The 17700-nt window shown below is 42.7% G+C and overlaps 1 protein-coding gene across 1 annotated transcript in view; it reads left to right on the top strand.

Annotated features, from left to right (window-relative positions):
- Positions 1 to 888: 888 nt before the first annotated feature.
- Positions 889 to 17700, top strand: part of LOC115776945 (NACHT, LRR and PYD domains-containing protein 12-like) — a 42350-nt gene continuing 25538 nt past the window's right edge. Inside the window, exons 1-6 of the mRNA XM_030724744.1 lie at positions 889 to 913; positions 998 to 1117; positions 2430 to 2543; positions 5648 to 5726; positions 5889 to 6087; positions 6248 to 8048. Coding sequence (XP_030580604.1) covers positions 2488 to 2543; positions 5648 to 5726; positions 5889 to 6087; positions 6248 to 8048 — 2135 coding nt within the window. The 5' untranslated portion in view covers positions 889 to 913; positions 998 to 1117; positions 2430 to 2487. The remainder of the gene's footprint in view (positions 914 to 997; positions 1118 to 2429; positions 2544 to 5647; positions 5727 to 5888; positions 6088 to 6247; positions 8049 to 17700) is intronic.

The raw sequence follows: 17700 nt of genomic DNA, 5'->3' as shown, positions 1-17700 counted from the left end.
GACAAAAGATACCATTTAAAGAAATATATTCAACAACCAGCTGTTCACAAGACATGCTAAATGTGTGTAATATTAAGGACACACATGAACATCAGCAGGGAGAAACAAAGAAAAATATGAACTCCCAAACTCAATAAATGCTACAATAAACTCCACAATAAAGTTCAGCATCAGTGCAGCAGATTAACAACAGCTACATGTGGTGTTTGACAAAAACAAACTCTTTGAAGGAGTCAAAGCTCAAATCCAGCTGCATCCTGATGTTCTCACCACCTGAAGCTGCTTCTGTTTTGGAGCTAGCTTGGTTAGATGCTCCTAAATAAACTTGCAGGGTCTTTGTACACAACCTACGGAAGTTGTCGACCTCATGTCCACATTTATGCTTGTGTAGCTGGATTGTGTGTGTTAATTACCTTGTGGTCGTGTGCAGGTGTTTGTACTCAAAGAACCTCCATACGGGACTCTGCCGCTTTCTCTGCAGACCGCAGCCATTACTTTGCGGACCAGCACATGCGCACTCACACAGTTGGCCTGTGGCGCTCCCAGCTTAAACTCGGAGAGCGGAAACAATGATTTCATATCAATCCACAAGGCTTAAAAAAAAAAAACAAGTAAATGAAAGTCAGTTTATCGATAATTTCAGTTAGTTTTAGTTAGTTTTGTAAACTCACAATTCAGTTTTAATTAGTTATCGTTTTTTTCCTTTTAATTATAGTTTTTATTTATTTCAGTTAACGACAATGTTTTTTCAATTTCAGTTTTCGTTATTTCGTTCGTTTTCGTTAACTATAATAACCCTGGTGAGCTGATGTGAATTGAGCAGCATGGATCAGTGTGAGGACAGAGAGGAGGGAGTCCCTCCCTCTAAAACCACTCTGTGTGGGGAACATGAGAGCCAGACCAAAGCTCAGAGGTGAGATGACCATCTCTAACTGTCCATGACTCTTCTCCATGTCACAGCTCAGCACTCACATCACTGCTGCATCATTATTCACAGGAACCCACCTGGACCTGGACCTGGATCTGGACCTGGACCCAGCTGTGTGTCCTTAAAGAGTGACCGGTCTGCAGAGCTTGTCATTAATTTTAAAGGTCAGCGTGCGTCTGCTGCAGAGAGGTGAGCTGTCAGTAACATGAACTCTTTGATTTAACTGCTTGATGTTGTTGGATAGAAACTGCAGTGCAAACACGTCATTCCTTCAATCCCATTGAAACTGTTTCTGAAAAACAAGCCTTTGGTTTCTAAAGAGCTGAAAATCCACTTCAGCAAACAGGAAGTGAAACTTGTTCCAGGTGGGCGGTCCCACCACCTGTCAGTCTCAGCAGACATCAGTCAGTTTAAGGCTCAGAGTCCAAACACTGTGCAGGAAGTGTTGGACTCTAACAGGAAGTGTGTGAGACGCCTCTGAGGGGCTTTGCTTGGTAAGGAAACACTTCACATCACAAATATTAATGGTGCAAAAAATCCACAGATCTGAGAACAGAAACATGTGAGATTGAGCCGCTCATTAAATGGAGACATTAACCTTCAAATGTGAACATTACAATAGTAGAAACAGATGTGAATCTGGTTTAAATGTGTGTAAACAGCAGCGTGAGTGAACATGAATGAATGAATGTGATTGAGAGTTCAGCTTCGTACCTGCCTGTTCATTTATGAAGCTACGAGGAGTTTTTGGTGCCAGTTTTCCTCCAATAAACTGTGATGATGATTTCAAAGGATTCATATGAAATCAGGGACGGCTGTGCTGGACTTCAGGAGGCGTTCCCAACAAACAGGAAGTAAAGACTGAGCTGAATATTTGCTCTGTAAAATCATTTCTTTGTTGTTGTTCTCTAACAGCACACAGCAGTCTGCTGTTGTGTTGTTGTTGGCACACAAAGCACCTGTGAGTTTACCTGCTGAGGCTCCAACACTAAAGAAGGATGCAGGTGGCCACACTGATGCCTGTTCATCATTTCACCAACATGAATCTGTGCAGGAAATGTTCTTGTTGCTCTTCTTCTTCTTCTTCCACACGCTCTGATGTGATTGGAGGACGGTCAGCCAATCACAGCTGCAGCAGGTCACATGTTCCACGCAGACACAGATCATGTGGGAGCATCATGTGATCCTAAAGTGTGTGAGTGTCCATCAAAGAGCTTGAGGATAGTTTGACAGTGAGGTTGGAGTTTGCACTGAGCTGACTGCATCACACTCAGAGGGTTTCTAATATCCTGAGAAGATTTCCTGCTCTTTGTGTTTGTTATTGTGAGCTCTGAAATGTCAGAGTCAGCAGGTGGAATCAGGTTTCTCTGATCCCTGATGTGGATCATGGTGACCTGGTTTCTAGTTTCCAGCTCAGAGATCAGCTCAGTGGACAAAGAGACTGTAACTCAGTTCCTGCTGTTAATGTGAACTCACTGAGTGTTTGTGGTTTCCCTCTCAGACTCACTCAGGAGGAAGAGGAGGACAGAGCAGAGCCTGCAGGATCCAGCTGTCCGTCCATGAGGAGTGACCGGTCCAAAGATAAACCTCCACTCTTCAGTGATGGACCAACAGAGTAAGAGAACTGTGATGAGCTCCTTCACATGTTTCTGTGTTCCTGATAAATATGAGCTGAAACATCCTCAGATTGTTCCACAAGTCCTGAAGTTTGATTGAAAGAAACCAAAGAAGGAAACAATCTTAGACTCAGTCATTAGTGTTTGAGCAGAGCGATGCTCATATCTGTGGGAGCCTGTTTTTATTGAAAGATCAGAGCTGCTCTGTCTCTCATTCTCATGTCTTTGTGTGCCATCTTTGAGAGTGAGCTGTTAAAGAGTCTGGGGGGTCACACAGGGACCCAGGGTAACGTCTCAGCAGCTAAAGGCCTGGATCATATTGGGGAGTGTTACTGAGACCACCATCAGGAGAACACTGAGCAGCAGTGGTGTTCATGGCAGGGCTGCACTCCAAAAACACCGCCTACAGCTAAATGTCATGTGGACGAGTCACATGACAGGAAGTGAGGATGAACTGAGCAGAAAGAATCCAGAGTTTGTCTCTCTGTGAAACATGGTGGAGGTGGTTGGGCCTGTTTGCTGTTCCAGAAAGGCTCACCATCATTAATGCAGCAATGAAGTCTCAGTTATAGCAGCAACTCAGAGCAGCTGGATGTGAACTGAGTCTCAGGAGGAAGCAGAGCAGGAAACTGTGAAGGTTGTAGAGGAGGAGGGCAGACATGTCAATCATCTGTCAGAGGGAGCATGTGGGAGGACATGATGACCTCTGAGTGAGGCTAGCCAACAGCTAATGTAGCTCATGCTTACTGCTGTCTGTGTGAGTCTGTAACTGTGCAGCCTGCATGTTGTGTGCTTCTTGAAGGGTTAAGTTGTACTGATTGTGTTCTGGTTTGTGTGCAGTTGTGAGTCCTGGTTGGTGTTGTTAGCTGTAGTTGTGTTGAGGCCTACTCCTGCTACAGCTGCAGCTTCACATCATTCAGCTTCCTGCAGGTTCTCATCTTCTTGTAGCTTGGTAGCATCTCTTGTTAGCACGCTGCATTGCCTTGTTTGGTAGGCTAGTGTGTCTGTATGCGACTGTGACTGAATAAGGTGAGTCTTTCTTTGAGTTGTGGTCATGGTGTCTGATTTGGACAGGTCTGTGACAGATGCTGACACCAGTATGGTGCTGGTGTTCAGGCTCATTGGAGGAAAGAAGAACTGAGAGTTAAAATCATGAATGCTCTGGTTGAACAGGAGATCCTGGCTTAAGAGTCTGATTGGCTCTGTGGATCAGGTGACTCAGCCACTGAAGGAGGAGAGAGAGCTGCAGCAGAGTGAAAGGACAGAGCTGGAGGATCCAAAGAGCTGCACCTCACTCTTACTCTGAGCTCTAGATGGTAAAGCTCTGGAGGCTCATTGATCACTGAGCTTAGAGCAGAGCTCAGACTCTCACAGTGTTGTTGAAGCTGCTGTCTCACCACTTTATGAGTTTGTGGCAGAAAAGTACAGGCAGCATTTTCATGGTGTCTCTAATAGTGACCATCAATCTTCTGTGGAAGACGTGTGTCCACTAAACACAGAGAGAAACAAAGGCTGCAGGAAAAACCCTCCAGACCAAAGATATGTTCTCCTCTCTGGAAATCATTTTTCTTTGGAGGTGACAGTGCTAACCACTGATTCATGATCATTATTGAAGGTCAGGGCAAATTTAGAGGCATGAAGGCAGGCAGGAAATAAATGAGCTTCCACTGTGGCAGCGCCCCCTGGTGGAAACACAAGACATTATGCCCGGTTTTCCTCCACACTCCTTGGGGGCGTTACCACCTGTGGCTGCACTGAGGACGTCATTGAAGGGGGTCCTGATTATAGTCATGGACCAGGCGAGGATCCCCCAGGGTCTTGTCATGGACCAGCTGCTGTAATTAGTGACTGTATCTATAAAAGTGAAAGCAGCGCCCTGTGGGATCAATTGTGTGTTAGGTTTTGGTCCGATCATGTATATTATAGCAAATAATCCTGATCTCAGTACTGAACAAAATAATGGTGGTTATCATTTTGGCCATAAAGGTGCAGCTGTAGTTCCCAGAAAGTGGAGACTAAAGAGCAGCTCCAGGAGCTGATCCTTCTGGAAGAGCTGGAAAACCAAATGAATTGTTGTTATTGGAAGAAGCCACGTTGTAGCTGACTGAGCCAGTTTAGGTAAAAAGCAGGAAGCCTGACCTGTGGACCTGATTGTGTACAGTACCAACTCCTACTGCTGATGAAGAGGAGATGCCACGCTCCTCCGAGAGTCCTGACTCACAGTTTAAACTATTGACCCTCAGTGGCTTTGTAGCAGCTCACAGTCTGATCCAGGTCACATTTTGTGTTGCTCTGATCCAATGAAACCTTTGTGAGTGGTAATGCTTTAATACAGGGATGTGAAATCTCCTGATTGGTTGGTTTGGTCACAGGAGGGGAGAAGTCTGATCCTGGCAGTGACCTTGATGGTAAAAAGGTGTTCCTACACCCAGAGCATCAGACAGCTCTGTGGGGTCTGAACCAGGTAATCATATGGATTCAGCCTCTGTAGTGTAGCTGCCTCTGTCATGACAAACAGCTGAGACTTGAAGCTCTCACATACATGCATGGTTTACTATCAGGAAACAGCTGAATCAGAGCTAGTTAGCAGCTCTGTAGTCGAGTCCTGAAGGGCAGATGATGAAGTTTGGGAGCTAAAATCATCTCATTGATCTGAGGATGTTGAGCTGAGGGAGGAACTAATCACATCTCAGAGGGCTGAGTCTTCTGAGCTAAATGATTTCCAGCTGTTGATCCTAAAGAGGACCTGTTAGCACTTCATTTGGGCTTTTCCTCATTCATAACTGGGCTTTTGCTCCCAATGATCCTGATTGGAATTCAGCTTTATGTCAAAGGTATTCCATCAAGTGCTCGAGGTTCTGTCTGTAAAACATCAGGTTTCCAACATGAGATTTTGAAGCTTTTGGCTCAGAAGTTGTTGATGCTCAGCAGAGCTCTGAGACTCAAAGCAGCACACTAAGCTGAGCTGTTGGTTCTCAGTGGGATCAGCTGGATGAAGAACATTTACAGCTACAGGGAGTCACTGAGTCACTGTTTCTGTCCAAATATCACTGACTGCATCTTTACCCTGTGCTTGAACTCATTCTTGATGGTTCCTCCACAGAGTGGACCAGCAGAGCTCAGAGGGTCCCAGTGGTCAGTCTGCCCAGCAGCATCAAACACAGCTGGACTCCATATTTCAGGTCTGTACATGTACAACAACTACTGTTACATCTATTCTGCTCACAGTCATCTCCATGCTGCTCTTTGGAGACCAGTGGATTGTCAGTGTGTCCAACATGGATCTGATGTTTGGCTCCATGATTTCAGTCTGATTGGCTCATTCATAAAGTATTCTGTTCCAGCTGCTGGAGGACAACATCATCACTTTTGTGAAGGATGAGCTGAAGAAGATCCAGAAGATCCTGAGTCCAGATTACCCAGAATGCTTAGAGAGGGAGGATGAAGAGCAGAGGAGGAGCAGCGGAGAGGCATTAGTGAAGATCACACTGGACTTCCTGAGGAGAATGAAGCAGGAGGAGCTGGCTGAGCGTCTGCAGAGCAGTAAGAGGATTTCTCTAAAGATTGAAGCTGCTGGATGAATGAGACATTTACTGAAGTTTAAAGAGATTAAACAGCATGGATTCAAACAGGCATTCTTTATGGAGATGAAATAGTCACATCTATTTTGTAAAACATTAACCGATGTTCTTTATTCATTCAGAACGTCGTGCTGCAGTTTGTCAGTATGAACTTAAATCTGCTCTGAAGAAGAAGTTCCAGTGTGTGTTTGAGGGCATCGCTAAAGCAGGAAACCCAACCCTCCTGAATCAGATCTACACAGAGCTCTACATCACAGAGGGAGGGGCTGCAGAGGTCAATGAGGAACATGAGGTCAGACAGATTGAAACAGCATCCAGGAAACCAGACAGACCAGAAACAACAATCAGACAAGAAGACATCTTTAAAGGCTCACCTGGAAGAGATGAACCAATCAGAACAGTGCTGACAAAGGGAGTGGCTGGCATTGGGAAAACAGTCCTAACACAGAAATACACCCTCGACTGGGCTGAAGACAAAGCCAACCAGGACATCCAGTTCATGTTTCCATTGACTTTCAGAGAGGTGAATGTGCTGAAAGAGGAAAAGTTCAGCTTGGTGGAACTTGTTCATCACTTCTTCACTGAAACCAAAGAAGCAGGAATCTGCAGCTTTGAACACTTCCAGGTTGTGTTCATCTTTGATGGTCTGGATGAGTGTCGACTTCCTCTGGACTTCCACAAAACTACAATCCTGACTGACCCTAGAAAGTCCACCTCAGTGGATGTGCTGCTGACAAACCTCATCAGGGGGAACCTGCTTCCCTCTGCTCACCTCTGGATAACCACACGACCTGCAGCAGCCAATCAGATCCCTCCTCAGTGTGTTAGCAGGGTGACAGAGGTCAGAGGGTTCACTGACCCACAGAAGGAGGAGTACTTCAGGAAGAGATTCAGAGATGAGGAGCAGGCCAGCAGGATCATCTCCCACATCAAGACCTCACGAAGCCTCCACATCATGTGCCACATCCCAGTCTTCTGCTGGATCACTGCTACAGTTCTGGAGGACGTGCTGAAGACCAGAGAGAGAGGAGAGCTGCCCAAGACCCTGACTGAGATGTACATCCACTTCCTGGTGGTTCAGGCCAAAGTGAAGAAGGTCAAGTATGATGGAGGAGCTGAGACAGATCCACACTGGAGTCCAGAAAGCAGGAAGATGATTGAGTCTCTGGGAAAACTGGCTTTGTATCAGCTGCAGAAAGGAAACCTGATCTTCTATGAATCAGACCTGACAGAGTGTGGCATCGATATCAGAGCAGCCTCATTGTACTCAGGAGTGTTCACACAGATCTTTAAAGAGGAGAGAGGGCTGTACCAGGACAAGGTGTTCTGCTTCATCCATCTGAGTGTTCAGGAGTTTCTGGCTGCTCTTCATGTCCATCTGACCTTCATCAACTCTGGACTCAATCTGCTGGAAGAACAACAAACAACCTCCATGTGGTCTCAATTATTTAATAAACCAAAGCTACAAGCTCTCCATCAGAGTGCTGTGAACAAGGCCTTACAGAGTCCAAATGGACACCTGGACTTGTTCCTCCGCTTCCTCCTGGGTCTTTTACTGCAGACCAATCAGAGTCTCCTAAGAGGCCTGCTGACACAGACAGGAAGTAGCTCACAGACCAATCAGGAAACAGTCCAGTACATCAAGAAGAAGCTCAATGAGAATCTGTCTGCAGAGAAAAGCATCAATCTGTTCCACTGTCTGAATGAACTGAATGATGGTTCTCTAGTGGAGGAGATCCAACAGTCCCTGAGATCAGGAAGTCTCTCCACAGATGAACTGTCTCCTGCTCAGTGGTCAGCTCTGGTCTTCATCTTACTGTCATCAGAAGAAGATCTGGATGTGTTTGACCTGCAGAAATACTCTGCTTCAGAGGAGGCTCTGCTGAGGCTGCTGCCAGTGGTCAAAGCCTCCAACAAAGCTCTGTGAGTAAATGTATTGAATCAAATCAAATCATTGTGGGTGCTCGCAATCATGTGATCCTCTTTATGTGTCATAGAGACAGTCATCACATTTCTCAGACATTTCCCAGTTAAACTCTTATTAAAGTACCATCCAGATCCAGTCTGTGGTGGACACATAGCTGATAATTATTAACTCCTCCAAATAAATTCAAACACAAATAAAAAGAATAAAAATCAATGACATTTAGTTCCTACCAAAAGCATGTGGAATGATCTAGTGCTCTGTTACTCTGATGTTCTCCATTGAGTTCTCACTGCTGTGGGTTCTTTTATCAGATCTAAAAAAAAAAATTATCACTTGTTGATTCACAAAACAAAATGTGTCTTCTCCACCCACTCAGTATACATTACCTTCACTTTATTCCTCTGCTTGAGAAATTCATAATCCGTGTTCTTAGTGGAGTATTATCTCTCTTGATGAAGCCTCTACAGAAAACTTCATCCATCACCACCAAGTACTTCCAGTATTTTTAAGTATGAAGGTCTGATCCTTCAGCACCCTCTCACAAGTTCACTTTCCTTGAGCTGTTCAGCCATGATTCTGTTTCCAGGTCCAGGAATATATCCTGACACAAAGCTGTCACTCAGCTTGACCATCTTTTTCAGAATAGCCAATTTATATCATTCTGTGCACTTGCCTATGAGTGTGGTGTTTGTAGAGAACAATTCCTCCAAGTCCATAATTACTACTACTTAAGTTAAAATTAAATTTAAGTATAAGTGTATAAAATGCACTATATTGCCAAAAGTATTCACTTGTCCATCAAGATCATTGAATTCAGGTGTTCCAGTCTCTTCCACAGTCATTTCCACAGGTGTATAAACCAGCACCTCGGCATGCAGACTGCTACTACAAACATCAGTGAAAGAATGGGTCGCTCTCAGGAGCTCAGTGAATTCCAGCGTGGTACCGTGATAGGATGATACCTGTGCAACAAGTCCAGTCACTACTAAATGTTCCACAGTCAGCTGTTAGTGGGATTATAACAAAGTGGAAGCAACTCAGTGATAGGCCACACAAAATCACAGAGTGGGGTCACCTGCACACTCTGCTGAGGCGCATAGTGCACAGAGGTCACCGCCAAGAGTCAATCAGGACAAATCTCCAAACTTGGTCTTAAGATTTGTTCAAGAAGAGTGCATCGAGAGCTTCATGGAATGGGTTACCATCCTAGCAGCTGCATCCAAGCCTTGTATCACGGGGCCTTAAGCAAGGCATCGAATGCAGGGATGTAAAACACATCAAGCAGTGAAGACATGGATGAGCCAGTTTGGTGTGGAAGAACTTGACTGACCTGCACAGAGTCCTGACTGTGAGCCAGGTCTTCTTGTCCAACATCATTGTCTGACCTCACACATCTTCTTCTGGAAGAATGGTCACAAATTCCCATAAACACACCTAAACCTTCACAGAAGAGTTGAAGCTGTTATTAAGGTTGTTAGCCTTAATGCTAGAAAATCCTCCAGTTTGCCTAAATTGAAACAATTCTGCAAACGAGCGGGCCAAAGTTCCTCCCCAGTAATGTGAAGTTCCTGCTGTCAGTTATTTAATTTACTTTTCATACAGGGCCAGCTATATTTAGATAGCTTTCTTTCCCCCTAAACAAATTAAATAATCATTTAAAAATATGCGCAAAATGCAGAATGCAGTCATTTTTTTGCAATATTGAAATTTGTTAGATGATTTGAAACATACAAGTGTAGCCAATATGAAAAAAGACAAAGAAATGAGGAAATACATTTTCACACTGCTGGAACTTCTTGCTGCCTTTCAGCAGGCTTCGTGAGACTGGCTAATCAAAACATAATCTGCCTTTTGGGACACTGGCCGTAAAATAGCTTGTTTCAGATGAACTGAGGATCTGCACCAAGGTTCTGTATGTAATAATTATTAGTATTTACCAATAATATGTTCACAATGATCACAGATATTAGAATTGGAAAAGTGACGAACAGTACTGTATGCCTGTACCAGCAGGTACTGAGCTAGTATCATTAAATCTACCACCTCCCTGTTTCTTGTCTTTTTAGATTTATTTATTTTATTGCCCTTTAAGCCACTTAATACTCAAAGGCACCAAATTCAATGAAAGGACCAGTATTGTGTCTATAAATGACAGACAACTGGGCCAAGAACCAATTTTAAACTGTATCTTTAGGCCTTTGCTCTTGTTCAAATTTCTTTAGTGGAAGGTTGTATAATCCCAAAGATAGCACAGTTTAAAAGGATAAAATAGTATTTTTGCCCCAAGAAGTTGATTTCCTGAGAGTTATGAACCTGTTAACTGGCCGCTCCAAAATCACCAAAAATGCCTGAAAAAGGAAACCCAAAATTACATCAGCTGCTGTTCCTGAACTCTTCGGAGTTCATGCAAAAGCTTGGACTCTTTGTGAAGATATCAAGCTACATTTTTCATTTTTGCAGTCAAAAATGCTTTAACTGACATGGATTCAAGTTGTGTGAAGTGTGGTTTGAGTCCAGCCAGTCTTGCTCATATGTTTTGGACCTGTCCCTCTCTATCCCCATTTTGGGAATCTGTCATTAATTCCCTTTCTGGAGTCACCTCGACCGCAATACAGCCCTCTGCACTCACTGCTTTATTCAGGGTCCGCCCCAAAAATCACATCACCCCATCTTGCTGACCTTGTGGCGTTCCTCACACTGTTAGCTAGACGTATTATTCTGATGCACAGGAAGAATGCTCTCCCACCCACACATTCTCACTGGATAACAGATGCCCTCTTCTTCATGAAACTAGAAAAAATTAGGTATTCTCTCGAAGGCTCCGAAACCACATTCTCAAAAATCTGGTCACTGCTCTTGAATCATGTTATGTCTTTGACACTGGATGTGACCCCATGAGTGGTGCTATCTCCAATCATCCCAGCTGTAGCTGCGCATACCCTGTACCTAACTCTCATCAATTACAGTAGCACAGCATATATTGAGCCCTTTAGTTGTTTTCTCTTTAGTGTACCCCCCCCCCTCCTTTTTAAAAATTCTTTATTGTTTATGAAATCTGTGAAATGTTTATTTATTTACTTTTTTCTTTGTTTCTTTTTTTTTCACCCAACTATTTTGGTATGGTAATATTTAGGGATGCGCCAATCCGATATTCAGTATCGGTCCGATCCTGGCCTAAATTACTGGATCAGATATTGGAAAGAAATAAAAAATGCAATCCAATCCGATCCGACCCACATTAGCTGCATTACAGTTCTCCTCGTCTTCTTCTTGTGGGTTTGCGGTTGACCAAACCAGCTGAGAGCTGCAGTACCACCACCTACTGGAATGGAGTGGATCAGAATATAGAAAAAAACCCTCCTCAGATTCTATAAAGTTCACCGTCGCTGCGACGGATTCCCTTTGACACTGAGCGATCATCGCTGACATGTTTTTCCGCCTCCACCGCTCTCTGCGTGTTTGTGTGTTGTGCTCACTGTGCTGAGAATCAGCTGTTATTTTTTTCTCTCCTTCAGCTCCCGGACCTCCATCCATCCATCCATCCATCCTTACATCCTTACCTCCTCCATCACTGTGTGGTACGCTGGAGCCACCACTAGGGACAAACAGAGACTACAGCGCGTTGTGCACTCTGCTGAGAAGGTGATTGGCTGTAACCTCCCATCTCTCCAGGACCTGTACACCTCCAGGACACTGGGGCGTGCAGGTCGGATCACAGCCGACCACTCTCACCCTGGGCACAGACTTTTTGACCCTCTCCCCTCAGGCAGGAGGCTACGGTCCATACGGACCAGAACCTCCCGCCATAAGAACAGTTTCTTCCCCTCTGCTGTTGGACTCATGAACAATTACCCTAAGACTGTTACTACCACCCTCCACAAACGCTGATGACCCTATGTCTATGCACCTGTCTGACTGCACTGATGTACATATTAGTGGAATATAGTCTACATTCTTTTATCTTTTAATTAGTCTCTGCACTGTATATTTTGTAAGCTCTAATATCTCTGTATATTTGCAATTTGTATACTTGTATATTGTCTTATAGTTTTTATACTTATTTGGTTTTTTTTTCTGTAAGCACGAAGTACCGCAGCAATTTCCTAATGCTGTGAACCTGTTCACCCATATGGCAATAAAAACCTTCTGATTCTGATTCTGATTCTGGACATATTGCTAGCGAGTGCAGCTGTTAGCACTGGTGACCCTGCGGTACCGGAAGGACCGTCAAAATATTTTTGATACTGATTAGTGACTAAATATAGACCTGCTGTAGAAACATATTTAGGAGAATGCTTGTGAATATAAAGCATTACAAGATTACGCTCACGCAGCTCCCAGTTTTTAACATACAGTGTATCACAAAAGTGAGTACACCCCTCACATGTCTGCAGATATTTAAGTATATCTTTTCATGGGACAACACTGACAAAATGACACTTTGACACAATGAAAAGTAGTCTGTGTGCAGCTTATATAACAGTGTTATTCTTCCCTCAAAATAACTCAATATACAGCCATTAATGTCTAAACCAGCAGTAACAAAAGTGAGTAGACCCCTAAGAGACTACACCCATAAATGTCCAAATTGAGCACTGCTTGTCATTTCCCCTCCAAAATGTCATGTGACTCGTTAGTGTTACTAGGTCTCAGGTGTGCATAGGGAGCAGGTGTGTTCAGTTTTGTAGTACAGCTCTCACACTCTCTCATACTGGACACTGAAAGTTCCAACATGGCAAAGAACTCTGTGAGGATCTTAAAGACGAATTGTTGCTCTGCATGAAGACTGTTATATAAGCTGCACACAGACTACTGTTCATTGTGTCAAAGTGTCATTTTGTCAGTGTTGTCCCATTTAGAGATATACTTCATAAATATATGCAGACATGTGAGGGTGTACTCACTTTTGTAGCTGGAGTGGTTCCAGAGTTCCAGAGCTTTGGCACCACTGCCTGAAAAGCTCTGCCCCCCCCCCCGGTCCTTAGTCTTCTATGTGGGACAACTAAAAGGTTTTGATTTTGTCGTGTGAGAGACTGTTGACTTATGTAAAATTGATCCAGGCATTTAAAAACAATTTTTAAAAATGTCAATGTGTCATTTACTGGTTCATGTTTATTATTCCAATTAATGTGTTATGACATAACTAATGTTTTTCTGTTCTGATGTTCCCTATTGTGTAAAATCAGAAATAAATCATACTTAAAAAGAGTAATTAGTAATCTAAAAAAAAACTGCTTTTTTTTTTCCAACATTATCTTTATTGGGTTTTCAAAAATGCTTCCAATAATATACAAAAATAAGCATGCTCTCTCAAAGGAAACATCAAGGGCAACTAAATTATTGTCCAGTTTTCAGCTTGCCTTTCCTTGCAAGTCAGGTGCTTATAAGATATCTTAGAGCAGCATTTAAATGACAGTACAGAATGTATGAGAAAAGAGAATTTAAAAAAATAAAAAAACACAAAATGAGAAAACAGGTGGGTAAACCCCAAAACAAAACAAGACAGAAGGACACGAACCCAACAACCACAGCAACAAAGGTTTCTCTATATTATCAAGGGTTAGCCCAAATTATTTCACTATTGTGTATATGATTCAAAAAATACAAACTCGGATATACAGTTCTCACAAAATAAGGAAGTCCAGTATACAAAGAAAACAGATTATTTTTAGAAAAGGATACTGCAGATAATCACTAGTAACTACACCTCATCCACCCCACTCCCCCCGTTCGTTAAATCCACACACTCTAAATATTCCATAAAAGGACCCCAAATGTTTTGAAATTGTGGTAGTTTCCCCTTTATAGTATAAGTAATCTTTTCCATGGATAAAGTTGTGGAGATTTCATTAATCCAGTTAATGAATTTTGGTTTACTGGTGCTCTTCCATGAGAGTGCTATGACTCTTTTTGCAAGTAGTAAACATAAATCCATGGCAGTAATTATTTTTCTGGACATACGATGTCCATCCGGATATAGACCTAAAATGAACAGTTTAGGGTCAAGAGCTAATTTTATACCTAGTATAATCTCTAAAGCTTGTTTAATTTCTCTCCAGAATTGTTGAATTTTATTGCATTTCCAAACACAATGGAAAAACGTCCCCTTCTCCTCTTCACATCTGTTACACCAGTCTGGGATGGCACCATTATACTTATTAAGCTTTTCTGGTGTCACATATGTCCTCATTAGCCAGTTATATTGCAGTACTTTGAGGCGTGTATTGGTAGTTTGTGTTTGTGCTTCAGCGCATGCCTCTTCCCAGTCCTCAGAGGATAAATTCTCCTGTAAATCTTCCCTCCAGGCTTTAAGTTTACATGAAGAAGACTCGGAGGATCCCTCTGCTAACATGTTATATAATTTGGAAATGATTCTTTTCCCAAAGCAATCTTTATTCATTTCCATTTCCAAAGTGGACAGTGGGGGAATTGACACACACTGATTTTGAGATGATCTGATAAAGTTTCTCACCTGTAGATATTTAAAATAATGTTTACTTGGGATATCATATCTGGCAATCAACTCTTCAAATGGCATCACAAACCCACCTTCTGATCCCATAAGATCTCCTATTGTCTTTAGACCTTTTTCAGCCCATTTCCTGAAACCAGGGTCTGCCCTGCCTGGAGGGAAAGATTGATTACCCCATATTGGGCTGTAGCGTGACAGAGAGGAGGATTCGCCTAAATACCTCTTAACCTGATACCAAATTGAAATCATATTTCTGACTATAGGATTTTTTGTCTTTTTTTTCAACATTTTAACTGTTGTGGAGTATACGTAATGTGGGAGAGGAAGAGGAACAGAACAATTTTCAATATTCATCCAAGGTTGGTGGGACTTATCTGTAAAGTAGTACATCATGGTCCTCAATTGAGCTGCCCAGTAGTACCAAAGTGGATTGGGGCACCTGAGGCCTCCTCTATCATACGGAAGGTACAAAAGTGATAAACGTAGCCTCGGTCGCCTATTGTTCCACAAGAAACGTGTGAACATATTCTTTAGGGATGGAAATAGATTGGCAGGAGGTGGCAGTGGGATATTCTGAAACAAATACAAAAGTTTGGGCATTATATTTAATTTAAGAATATTAATTCTTGCTATAAGTGATAAGGGTATATAGTTCCATCTATCTATAGAGGATGTAATTGAGTCTAGCATGGGGTTGTAATTAACCCCGACAATGTCATTTATACATGGTACTATCCTAATCCCCAAATATGTAAAACAGTCTGCTTTTTTGAATTGGAAAGGATTCCCAGCACTGTTTCTTTCTTCTGAGTTAAGTAACATTAATGAGGATTTATCTTTATTTAAAAAAAAAATAACTGCTTTAACTGTAATGAGTATGTAGCTATTGAGTTTGGAACACAGAAAACTGGCTGTAACTCATCAATGCTTCAACATACAGTCATCAATGAGGCTCTAATCAAAGATACTACCCTGAGGAATCCTCTGATATATACAAATGTACTGGTAGTGTGAATTAATGAAAAATATAGACATATAAATACAATAAAATATGAATTACACTATTGACGATGTGATCACAGCGAATCTCAAATGAAGCTCTGAGACATTGTCCACCTCACCGTGGCCTTTCACCGGCTGATGCGGACGCAATAGAGAACCCCACGAAACCCCCAATTGATACTTACAGTACACCTTCCCTGCCCCCTATCACCTGGACTCTTGCAAATTTCAATATGTAAAGCACGCCACTAGACAATATAGTGTGCACACAGACACACGATACAAGTGGAGCCACAGCAGCGTACGGTGATATTTTCTAGATAATGGTGTATGTCTACCATAAAAACCTATTTATATCTAAACAACATATAACACGAGGACGAGCTGAAAATAAAAAGTTACACTTACTATGAATCACCTTCTGAGTAACAGCTGTTCATTCGTGGGGTTCTGCAGTGATAAAACGGTCGAATCAGCGACGAAGTCCTCTAATAAATAATAATCCACTCTTGTGAGTCACTTTGTCACTTCATTGAAGAAATATACAGGGGTTGGACAATGAAACTGAAACACCTGGTTTTAGACCACAACATCCCTTTCAGACAGCTTCCTCTTGCGTCCACAGTTAATCCTGTTGGATGTGGTTCGTCCTTCTTGGTGGTATGCTGACATTACCCTGGATACCGTGGCTCTTGATACATCACAGAGACTTGCTGTCTTGGTCACAGATTAGCCAGCAAGACATGCACCAACAATTTGTCCTCTTTTGAACTCTGGTATGTCACCCATAATGTTGTGTGCATTGCAATATTTTGAGCAAAACTGTGCTCTTACCCTGCTAATTGGACCTTCACACTCTGCTCTTACTGGTGCAATGTGCAGTTGATGAAGATTGGCCACCAGGCTGGTCCAATTTAGCCATGAAACCTCCCACACTAAAGTGACAGGTGTTTCAGTTTCATTGTCAAACCCCTGTAGCTTGTTTTGAGATATTTATGAAATCCGTTAGTGAGAAAAAGTACGGAAAACACCGCCAAGGTCACTACAACGCACAGAGTGTTATTTCCAGCTCGGCTTTGCTCATGTAATACGCACTTATTGTGCAGCAACTTTGTGGATTCATGTGAAAACACACCCCAAGGTGCCATATACCCACGTGTCAGGAGTTTTATTGGCTATACATCTATGGTTTTAGAGTTTGGGTCAGAGTTGACCAATCAGAACGATTGGAGAACATTTGAGGCATGTCCAGAGAAGTCACATGACGCTGTCTGGTTATTATTGGCTCTTGAAAATCCATTTCATAACAGGATTGGCCAAATGAGGTGTCAATCCAATTCAGAGGGTCTACTCTGTCATATAAAAGCATCGTAAGGGCAGACTGCAGCGTTACTGTGACGCTATGAGGCTTCAAATTCTGAAGCACTTAAAATGTCCTGCGGGCGGGACACGGCCAGTTAACAGGTTAATTGAAAAAGTGGAATATCACAGAATGGTGTGCAGTGTGTCCTTTAAAGATTTTAAGTAAACTGGACACGTGGAGGACAAGAGAAGGGGCAGGCCTGAAACACTATTTACATCTGTCATGAAATGTGCTGGATTAGGACCCAATAATGCAGACTCCAGAGACAGAATGTAAACTCAAAAAACCTCAGCTTTATTGCTGGAAACCATGGAAAACAAAACTGGATGGAGCCAGAAAAACAAGTTACAAAATCACTGGAAGCGTGGAGAAACACGGAAGGAGAGCACACAGCAGAGGAACCAGACGACGTCAAACATGTAATGACCTGACAAAGAACTGAGAAGAACCTAGACAATATCTACACACCAGGGACTGGGCTAATGGGAAACAGCTGGGAGGGAAACACAGCAAGCAAAACTAACCTAAAGCACAAGGACATACCAGAACAAAACAGGAAGTAAGAAAACACAAGGACCAGGGCTAGGACACATGAACAGGATAAACAATAAGCACACAAACATCCACAATCAAAGAATACATGTGGAATCAAAACCAGGAGCCTAACACATGGAAAATAACATAATGCAGATCAAAATATCAAAAACAAACATAAAGCGCTGGACCAGAGGCCCAGGCCCATGACAACAGCAGACAGTATCTGCACTATCTGAGAGTCATGTCATAAAGAAATAGGAACAAATACACTACA

The sequence above is a fragment of the Archocentrus centrarchus genome, unplaced genomic scaffold (assembly GCF_007364275.1).
Source record: "Archocentrus centrarchus isolate MPI-CPG fArcCen1 unplaced genomic scaffold, fArcCen1 scaffold_41_ctg1, whole genome shotgun sequence".
Taxonomy (NCBI): domain Eukaryota; kingdom Metazoa; phylum Chordata; class Actinopteri; order Cichliformes; family Cichlidae; genus Archocentrus; species Archocentrus centrarchus.
The sequence above is the reverse complement of the archived record's forward strand: the minus strand, read 5'-3'. Positions and strand labels throughout refer to the sequence as shown.